The sequence below is a fragment of the Saccostrea echinata genome, unplaced genomic scaffold (genome assembly GCF_033153115.1).
Source record: "Saccostrea echinata isolate AGI-Se365-2 ecotype Australia unplaced genomic scaffold, CSIRO_AGI_Sech_v1 ptg000006l, whole genome shotgun sequence".
Lineage (NCBI taxonomy): Eukaryota > Metazoa > Mollusca > Bivalvia > Ostreida > Ostreidae > Saccostrea > Saccostrea echinata.
The window spans coordinates 7,052,341-7,063,197 of NW_026889755.1; the positions used below are offsets into that span (position 1 = coordinate 7,052,341).

At 32.7% G+C, this 10,857-nt stretch overlaps 1 protein-coding gene and 1 long non-coding RNA gene across 2 annotated transcripts in view; both read right to left on the bottom strand.

The window, feature by feature from the left end:
* Positions 1–4,713: 4,713 nt before the first annotated feature.
* On the bottom strand, positions 4,714–5,701 carry LOC133180317 (IgGFc-binding protein-like). The gene has a single exon (XM_061314864.1). It carries the CDS (start codon positions 5,699–5,701, stop codon positions 4,874–4,876), a length of 828 nt encoding a protein of 275 aa, XP_061170848.1. The 3' UTR covers positions 4,714–4,873.
* A 1,150-nt stretch (positions 5,702–6,851) lies between these two features.
* LOC133180471 (uncharacterized) overlaps positions 6,852–10,857 on the bottom strand; it is a 37,333-nt gene continuing 33,327 nt past the window's right edge. Inside the window, exon 4 of the long non-coding RNA XR_009720332.1 lies at positions 6,852–6,929. This is a non-coding gene — a long non-coding RNA (uncharacterized LOC133180471). The remainder of the gene's footprint in view (positions 6,930–10,857) is intronic.

Below are 10,857 nucleotides of genomic sequence, written 5' to 3' on the forward strand. Positions count from 1 at the left end.
CTTGAATGAAACTACCATAAGGATCAATGAAATGTTAAGGCATTGTTGGATAAGCAATCAATATTTAAGATTTATACATTCTTAAGCTCCAAAATCAGGCTATAAAGACACACTATTTAAAATTATATTGAAGCTATCACATACACTCACATTCCAAAGAAAAGGTGCAAAGATTTACTCATGACGTTTGGTGCGAAATAATTTATCGTGACACACCTTTTATAGTAGACAAATGGACTATTGATGCAGAAGTGTATTTAAGATTTATACATTCTTAAGCTCCAAAATCAGGCTATAAAGACACACTATTTAAAATTATATTGAAGCTATCAAATACACTCACATTCCAAAGAAAAGGTGCAAAGATTTACTCATGACGTTTGGTGCAAAATATGTATCGTGACACACCTTTTATAGTAGACAAATGGACTATTGATGCAGAAGTGTAGAAGTACAGAAAAAAGATTCCACGGACATGTCTTTATTTAGAATTGCATAGAATAAAAAGATGAATGCATAAAGAATAAAGAAAGTAAACACAATAGTTTTTAATAGTTTTCATCAGTAACAGATTATTTCTTGTCTGCTAACAGTTATTGTTAAAACTCAAGTAATAAATTCCAATGTAAATCTACTAGTACTTGCACATAATTTAGCTGGCTAGCTTTCATCCTATAATTCCGCACCATGGAAAAAATTAACCTGCCTGACACTCGTTACTTCAGGCAATGAGTGCAAGATAAGCATCGATGATGGCTGGTACATTGCGCTACCCCTATCTCAATAAAAAATAAATTAAATGATCCATGTGTTTTTTGTGCTTTTGAAGTACATAAAGTCTTTCTTGCGTGGCGCAGTGGTTAGAGCGTCTGCTCTAGAGTCGCGGAGTAAGGAGTTGATCCTTACGTCGCGGGTTCGAATCCCACTGTGGGGCGTGGAGACCGGCCCTTCGGATGAGACCGTATAAACTGCGGTCCCGTGTCGCAGTAGGTGCTGGCACAAAAAAGATCCCTCACTGCTCAATGGCCGTTAGTGCCGAGTATAGGAAAAAATTCGCAGCTCTCCACCGTCAAGTGGTGGCGTCTCCATATGAGTGAAAAATTCTCGAGAGGGACGTTAAATAACATTCAAACAAACAAACAAACAAACAATAAAGTCTTTCTTAATGTAAATCAGGGCAAACATTACACTGTTGACACATAAATTCTACTAGTAGGGACCTACCTTAAATAAAACAAACCTGAATAAACAAACAAAATTGACATGGCATTTGTATTAAAATCCACTATGTGATTCTTTGAAATAATTAGTTATTCATTCTTTTAATTTATTCGTTTTGAGAAAGCTAGACTACATCTTCATGTTTGTAGCTTTAAAATGAGAAATAAAGACATTTGCATAGTTACCAAAACTTCATACGGATTTTGTTCGTCAGCTTGATATGCAGGGTTTTCGTAATTCTGGAAGAAAATGATAATATAACGATCATATATATACGAAAGATTTTCAGTCTTGTAAAAATCTTAAAAGCATGTCTTGGCGTGAAATTTTTGGATTACTTGTCTACTCTTGAATTAGCCCTTCGAAAAATGAAATTGGTTAAGCACTCTTAGTTTCAAGTATGTATAAAAACGACATATTTCAAAAACACAGTTTTAGTGGCTACGTGTGGCTTACGCTTATCTCTAGTACTTATAGTTAGAGAGATAATTTGAAAAAAAAATGAAACGATTATATTAACAATTAATCAGCACTGAATAGTAGATGTAGATCATGATGACTAATTTACCTGATCCAATTTGTTTCCAGCCATTTTGCTCTTCTCGTTTTTTTCAGTGAACTTGTTTGTTGACCTAAAAATAATGATTACATATTTCAAAAAGTACTAGGCTTTCTCATATTTTGTTATTCAGCGTCATATTATGATAAAATTTGGTAGACATTAAGTAACTATATATCTAAAATAATTTGAGTTATATTGAATATATCATAATAAATATAAAAATTATTATTTGAAAATGTAAAACTGCGAAAATGGGGTAACGGAGCAGACCAGAATTTTAAAATTTACTTAATACCATAAACTTAATGATGTATATTTTCATATCTCTTTAAAATGGCGCTACAACAAAATAAAATTAAAACACTAAAACCGAGTATCAACATCATATCTCATGGCGAATTGTAACTTAATATGTTGCTACATTGAGCAGAAATCAATTGGAGAAGACAGAAAGTCCTCATTGAAAAAGGGAAAGAAATTGCTTTGCAAGACTCACGGAGCAGCGAGTAAGTTGCACCAGGGGAGCTAAAAAAGGGGGTGGGGACTCTGAAAATGCTGGAGGAAGCAGAAATATATAACAGAAGTAAGAAGTGCATTGTGTATAAATGGAAAATGGAACTTTTGTTTTGAAGAGATCCTGTATCGGACAATAGACGGCCTGATGGAAACAAATTATTAGTAAGAATCTGGTTGAAAAAAGAGTACAAATTTGTCGAGATGAAACCTCATGGAAAGCAATAATGATCAGAAAAAAAACCCCAAAACAAATATTAACGCGACATGTCTTCAGAATAAGGTGGTAAAACTATTTCTTTAAATGTTTACGTCACACGTAAATAATAGCTGTAGTATGAAATGTAATTTTAAATATCTTTCTATAACCAGAAAAATTAAGTAACTTATTTTAAAGTGACCCATTTGAAACAAACACTAGTTGCCGTGTTTCATTCAAATTCTTAATTGTGAATGTTAAAAAAGTAAAACTGTAGTTTACAGATTGTTCTCGAGCTTTTGAAATCCAGGTTTCCTTATGAAAATTTAATACCTTGCGCCATAAATGAATCAGCAAATTTCGAATAACTTCTTCAAAACAATGAATTGATAAAACGGTGTGAGAGGACTGCGAATTCCTTGTTACATTTTCTATGGGGCATGACAGAGTTTATTATATAGAGATACACACTGTAACAAGTCATGAAGAATTGTGTTTGTTGGTGGTAGTTTTTAATCCGTCTTGTAAAATATGGAGATCATTTTGCCTTTGGAATTGTAATTAAAGTTTTTGTGTTCTTTAGCTTACATAGAGAGAATTATACTTTGTTTTGATTTATAAACTGGTGATTGAAATGCTAAAAGTTTCAACTTAATTGTAGTACAGATACGGGGTATCGAATGTGAGCACTGGTATATTGTAGCATTTCTGCGTAATATTTTTATTTTACTCATGTTTCTTTTCCTTGTTGAAGGATGAATCAAAAAAAAAAAAAAAATTAAGTTAACAAATAAAAAAAAATTATTAGAAAAATTCTGATACTCAACATTGTTATAGAAGGAAAACATGCAAAAATTAAGATTACATATTCCAATTTAATTAAAAAAATTAAGATTACATATTCCAATTTAATTAAAAAAATTAACGTCATTTCAAATTTTAAGAAAATGTAGGAATTCCATACCTTTGAGGGAACAAAGATCCTTTGTTCTATAAAGGCAGGTGGAGGGGTACCAGGAAGAATTGAAACATGTTCTATATAAAAATTACAAAACACGGACGATGCTGGTCTTAAATATTATAATATTTGTAGGATGATATTTCGGAACAAGGAAGGACATTACACCTTTTTGTTGAAATCATCTGATCCGTGAAGTTTGTGTCAGCTCGAAAAACCGAAACTTTCATTTAAAGAATGTCACCTAGTTGGCTTTAAATGTACAAATATCTATTTTTTATCCCTTTCTATATGAAGTGTTAAGATTGAGGGGCGTATCCAAGGTTTCATTAACTGTTTTAGTTTGGAAGATATTTTACTATGTATATTTCATCGATATGTATATGTCATAGCTTCTTATGTAGGTATTCTTGTTATTTTTGTCGTTTCCCGGTTAGTTGCTTGTAGATTTACCTCCGGTGCCATATTATCTTCTTCTCTAGAATTAGTCTCAATAATAATAGTCTTTCATGCGACGTGGGAAAACTGTTTTCCCCGGAATTCCATATCACATTAATTCCAAAAAACAAAGAGGGGGTTGTGAAGAGTTGGCAGATGTTTAACTAATATCAATTATTTTTAATTGCATTTTTCTGCATAGTTTTAAAGGTTTTCGTACGTAAATGGCCAACATCCCTATGTCTACATACTTTTTTATCACGATTTCTTACAATGTAATAAATGATCGCATAGCAAGATGAGAAACTTTTCTATAGTTCTAATGTTTCCAATTAAGTATCTCAAGAAACTGGATTTAGGTTAACATTAGCGTTAGGAAATCGCAACAGATCTAAATTTTAAAAGAGGAATAACTGGTGGTCAGGTCAACTTCGAGGAAACCAACAAAGAACAAAAAAGCAACGTGTTAAGCAATTTATCACGAGTTTATCTATTTTTAGATTAAGATTTACAAGAATTTGTCTTTCTTTTAGTTTAATAGCCAATGTAAATGAAGAAAAAAGTATTTTCTCATGATTTTATTATTCACGCAGTATTTGGAAACATCTTACATTATTCCCCATTAGTTTTAAGGGACCTCCCTTTTAACTCAATTTTGTAAAGATCCGTAACTTTTTTTTCCAATATTTTCATATTTTTCTCTCTCTAAAGCCATCTGAACAATTGAAAAAAAAAAAACGTTTATTTTACAGTTGCCCTAATTTTTTTGCGGTGTTATATAACACAGAAAATTAGAGATTTGGGGAATATCTTTTTTCGAATAATCATTTTACATTTTATTTAAGTTTCAAAAACCTTACGTTAAGTAAACTAATGCAATATTGAGTAGTTTGTTGGGTTATGAAACTTTTCACAGTACAATTCCTTCGAATTTGACGAAAGAAATGTTGAAACATCTTGTTTGTATATTATCCACTCATTTCTAATTACTACAAATTCTTGTTAACAGAGCATTTGCAGCATAACCGTGGCCATCATGGCTACGATGTCCGTAGACAAACATTCCGAACGGCGAATCGTCTTTCGTTTCCACTTGAATCACGCCACTTGGGACATTTATTGTCAAAACGCTATAAAAAGTTGTTCTTACAAAAACAGTGGATTGGAAAACTTTGAAGTACTCGTATACATCCGTCCTATTAATTTGGAGGTTGCTTAGAGACTCATTCCTGACAATGAAAGTGGCCAAACTCAGACTGTATCCTTCCGGCACAACAACGATATATTGATTGAGGTACTGATTGATTCCAGATACTACTGTCATGTACGGATCACCATGGACTCTAGAATCCGGTGAACCAGTGGCAAAAACATTAACTAATACAGGCTCAGTGGATTCTATGTATCCTATTTCATTTTCTCGAATGATGAAGTCCGTTATTCGATTTTTCAACAGAGTGGTAGTTGTGTTGATCCCTTCGACGGAGTAGGTAACTTTCGTTTGAATGGCTGATACAATTCGTACAACTGATTGGTATCTGTTAACGTTTGGTGGAACTATAAAAATCCTATCAAATTCGTCTATTGGCGGAACCATTTCCATAAGCATGCTACATGTTCCATGATACCCAATTCTATTACATTTGTTTCCTGCAAAGACCGCAATTGGATGAGAAGAATTTATAGTTGTTCCTGACAAATCTGCTGGGTGTCCAACTTGAAACGTTTGAAACTTGTTCAATATTAACGAAAATTGATCACCAGTATTATATTTCCTATCAAAAATTGAAATCGTGGAATTATGGTCCATTGCAAAAACTACTGTGATGTGAGTGTCATCTGTAGTTGACGCAATCGTGAAGTGACTTCCGCTATCTAGAAATGTCCTTGCAGGTTCGGCAGTTGATAAAATGTAGTGTGTGGAAAGTCTATCTATTGGGAAAACTATAGTACTGTCTGAAGTGGCATCAGCATCGTCCAGCATTAATACTGAGGACAACTTCGAGGTTCTGATAAAAATAGCCTTTGACTCGATAGAAAAATACGACGGCACCATAGAGTAATGAACACTTATCTTTTTCAAGGTGACATTTTCAGTTCTCTGTGTGATAACGGATAATAAATTGGAACTTCGACTATCTGAGAGTTCAAAAGTCATATTAAAATCGTGTTCAGATGCCACAAGAATTGTTCTGTTAGTTTCATTTGCTGAGACATGATTTCGTATGAAGGTTATCATAAAAGTGTTCCCTCTGCTTCCTGTGATTAAAATTGTTGATTGATTAGAATTAATTATTTTTTGAAGATTTCATATCAAATTTTTAATTGCGATATTTACCAACCAAAATTATCTGTGGTCTTATTTGGTGAAGCGGATTTTTGGTTCACACAAATGTTTTCTTTGGTAATTGATTGCGACGTTATCTTTTCATTTGGACCCGAGTAACCTATAAGTTATTGGAAATATTAATGTCAGTAGAAAATTTGAACATCAATATAATAATAATTTTTAAACATTTCTACTTAATTCGAGAAATATAAAGCATTGCTTCTGTTTGTGTAGGCAATATTTTGGAAACTCTATCCCCGTTTAATTTGTCTCAAAGGTATTCACACCTGTTCTGGTACATGTTGCATTCAATTAGATTCAGTATCGTGTTTATTTACGGGAAAACGGAAGTCACTTTAGAACAAGGTAATGTTAAGGCAGCACAAAGACAACAAGACCTTGCAACATCTGTCTTTTTTGTAACTCATCTTTTTTTAATTATCAGCCTGTATGAAAGTGTGCGCAATTCAATTTTGCTTAAACATTTGCCTTCACAAACACGGAAATTTGTATTACAAGGAAAAGAATATTTACCGCCAGTTTTATTTTTTTCATAAACAAATAATACAGTCATCGTTGCAAATCCACTAAATAAAGCGATGAAAATGATGATCATTACAAACGATTTTATGGAACTCTTAGATGTATTTTGCTGTTTTACTGCACCATCTTCTTCTGCAACATTTGATGTAGAATTGAAATTCCTAGGCTTTATGAAAAATAATTTTAAAAATATACAATCGATGGAAATCCTGGTGAATAAAATGTATAAATGTATTTCTATTGATATCATATGCAATGTTGAAAAATGCTACAAAAGCTTTTTATTTTATCAAACCAAGGAATATTAAGAGACTTAATGCCCACAATGCTCACCTTTATCAAAACTTTGAAGACAATGACTAAAACAATTAACAGTAATGAAAGTCTTAGTAAGGTCTAGAAATTATAGCATTATTGTTTTTGTAGAAGTTTTTTTTATTTTTGGGTAATGCATTTGTTACCTAGGTAACTATTGAAGGTCATCCAAATTATTGATGCAACTAGAGCATTAAATCTCGTTGCTGGAGCAACGAATAGGTCTTCCGTTGGAGCTGCAGACAGGAAATAGTGACTTTGAGACAAGGTCATGACACATTCTAAGGTCATAGGCAATCTTTGTATGAGGTATCAACTTCCAATGCTTCACGGGTAACAGTAGACTGAGAGACTGTTAACGAATTTTATAGTTTCTCTGTCAGTGACCTTGAATTTGTCAAAATGACCATGCGTCAAGGCCAGGACACACTTTAGTTAAGGGCAATTCCCTCCTGTGGGTTTCCTGTCGGACAAGTTCACCCATGTCCTTTCTGACCATACATTAGTCAAAATATCTTATCCCGCATAGTTGTAATTAATTAGTTTTAACTCATTTATTGAAATGGATCTATGACATTTCATCGAAAGACAGCTCATTGAAAAAATTCATCGATGCAACGACTCATAGAAAGAACAAGTCGTGGAATGGACAGGTTATGGATACGGCAAACTATCGACACTCAACCAAACTGATCGAAAAAAAACACTATTTTTTTTTAATCTTATTCAAACAAAGAGCATTTTATGAAATTTTAGTTAGGTGATATGAGCAAGTCCTTCAAGGTATTTTACATAGTTTCCCTCTTAGACTCGTTCACCGGAAGAACATAAATCTTGTTATTTTTAAAAATTTCCTTTCTGCGAAGGTGATTAAGTAACAGATTGAAATATTCATTGTAAATGTTTAATTTCCAATTCGGATGTTGAAGAATGTCAGCGTCTTAAAGTTTTTCCTCTGGCCTTCACTTTTTTAGTCCTCATTGTAAAACAGAGTACAAGGTGCATGACGATACGCTGTCACATTCTATAAACCAAAATTTTTTTTGCCCGACCCCACGAACATCAGACAGGTTTTCCATGATGCGAAACTAAGGGGTCACAGCTAGGCAGCTAAATTTTTGGAAACCTGATATACATCGGAATTTGTTACCTGCGTTTTAACAACAGTTAGCAGAAGAAACTGTCATATTACTGATGCAAAATATTGATCCGTTTATACAAACTTCCTTTACTTTTGTTTATTCAATGCGATTCCTTATACAGTGTATCCGTTTAGTCTTTTTTTTCTGCGTTTCTATCCTACTGGATTAGTCCATTTGTCTTCTAGGAAGGGATGACACAAATATTTCGCGCCAAATGTCACGAGTAAATCTTCTTGCCTTATTCTTGGATAATCATGAACGTGATTACACAGTGGAATTAAATAAAATTAATTTTGCTTTCGAGCTCTTGAAAAACAAGTAACATATATATCTTTGATGTTGGGAACGAAGATAGAATATAGAAATCATATAACATAATTGATTTGATAAAGATTTGAAATAATTTTAATAAAATAAAACAGACTAAAACTTCTTAAAAGGAAGAAATGGCCAGATATTGATGATAATTGTGATATTATCTCGCTCAGACAACCTTGGTATTTTCAGTCAAAAGCCCCCCCCCCCCCCTTCTGAAAACACAGTAAATAAATACACTTAGGTAGGAAATTGCCTTCTCCAGCCCTCAATCCCGGAAGGAAATAGGTTTTAGGTTTTTTAGGGATGGAGGAAGTTCATATTTTGTTTTTGTTTTGTTTTGTTTTTTTGTTTTGTATTTTTTTTTTTGTTTTTTGTTGTTTTTTGTTGTTGTTTTTTTTCTTTCTTTTTTTTTTTTGGTTTAAATATTTCCTGAGTCTGATATCTGTTAGAGTTGATGTGAAACCCCCACCTCCCAGAAAACAAATCTCTGGTTCCCGGCCTGTCGACAATAATGCAGTAGTGATGCGCGTGTAAAAAAAAAAAAAATCTGCAAATCTATCATAACAATTGACAATTTCTTGTAGTTATATTTTTAGCTGTCTTTCGGCATTTCTGATATTTTATGTAGTTGAAATTAATGCATGCCACCATTAACAATAATTCATTGATTTCATGTGATATTAACAATTTACATATATATAACTTTATAATCTTATATCAAAACTGTTTTCCACATGCATGTACTTATAGACTGTACTTTTCACTTGTTGTTTGAGCTACAAACAATAAATATATTTACATAAATTCTGTTTCCTTTCCATTATTCTGATGAGAGAAAAAAATTGATGTTTTATACAATGTCTTCAAAATGTACGGTAATAAAATATTTCTAACCCCCCCCCCCCCCCAACTCCCCAAATGGACGGAATCGTTTACTATGCTTATACGTTCTATAGATATTGATTGCTCTATAGTCAGGCAAGCTTTTTGAAAAGCTATTACGTGTGTGTCCTTTTAAAATAAATGTTTATGAAGTTATGTATACATACAAATTCAATATACAACGAATTATAATCGTTCATTTGTCCAGTTCAGATTTGCCATTCTTCCAGGTATCAATAAAACTTACGTTATCATGATCATGTCTAAAACTGTGAATGTTAAGACAAAGTTCAAACAAGCGAATATTTTCTACGAGATTACTTGCCAAATATTAATGTGTAATTTATCTGTATGCATTAGCAGTTAGTGAATTTCAGAGTGTGATAAGTTTTTATTTAAAGTTAATTCTAATTAAGTAATAAGAGTCACTTTATGCAATTTAGAAATCATAGCAATACAACGAGATGAGCGACGAATTGTATTCCGCAGATTGGAGAAACTTTTATTCTCTCCTCCCATAAATCGAGTTATCGTTCTTAGCACGAGTTATCTGTTCTCGTAAAACCTCTGGTTTAAGAGCGAATGTCGCGGATGACTAAATCAGTCTAATATGTTAAAATTTTTAAGGAATTTAAGTTAAAACTAGTGAGTCTGAAGTTCATCCCTGTTAAAATGTATAATCTGATACAATGTATTAAATTTTAAGATTTGACCGAAACGCAATTTTACAGTCTTAATGTGTACATGTATAACATACTGGCAAAGTTAAAGAAAAAAATAGACGATATTGAAAACAAAATGCGAGACCACAGTCTTGGAATGCCTCAGCAAATTATGTCGAATTGCTACGACATAAAATTTCCACAATATTCTTCACCTTACAAAATTAGTTTTCGCTTAATATGAAACTCATAACGAAAAAGGAAGAAAATACCAATTTTAAAATCAAGCATCCCTGCAATGGGCTTCTACAAGTTTTATTGGAATGTCTTTTATTGTATATATTAAAGATGCATTATATAGAGATATGTAGTACCCCCCTTTTTCTGTTAATTTAGTAAAAAATTATGCATTGAAAGGCCTCCAACACACTTTTTGTTGCAGTCTAGTGATCCTCCAGTCTTTATATTTCCGAATAGTTTTCTCACCAACAAAGTCGGAACTTAACCCCCCCCCCCCCCCCACAACACACGCACACACATGAAATCACGAGATAGGATTTTGGAATTTGAACGATTTTTCTTATTGTTTGTCAATTTTTTTTCAGGAGGTATGTTGTCAATAACCCCCCCCCCTTTAAAAACGATGCTATGTGCTGCATAATATAAATTGTATATATTTAACTATATTTTAAAGAAAAAGTCCCATATTTTCTGAAAATGTTACTGCAATACTTAATTGTTTATAGTTATTGTAGGTTATCGCAAACGTACAGTA

Coding starts and splice junctions, on each gene's coding strand:
- LOC133180317 (XM_061314864.1), bottom strand. CDS start 5,701: ATGGACCATAATTCCACGATTTCAATTTTTGATAGGAAATATAATACT.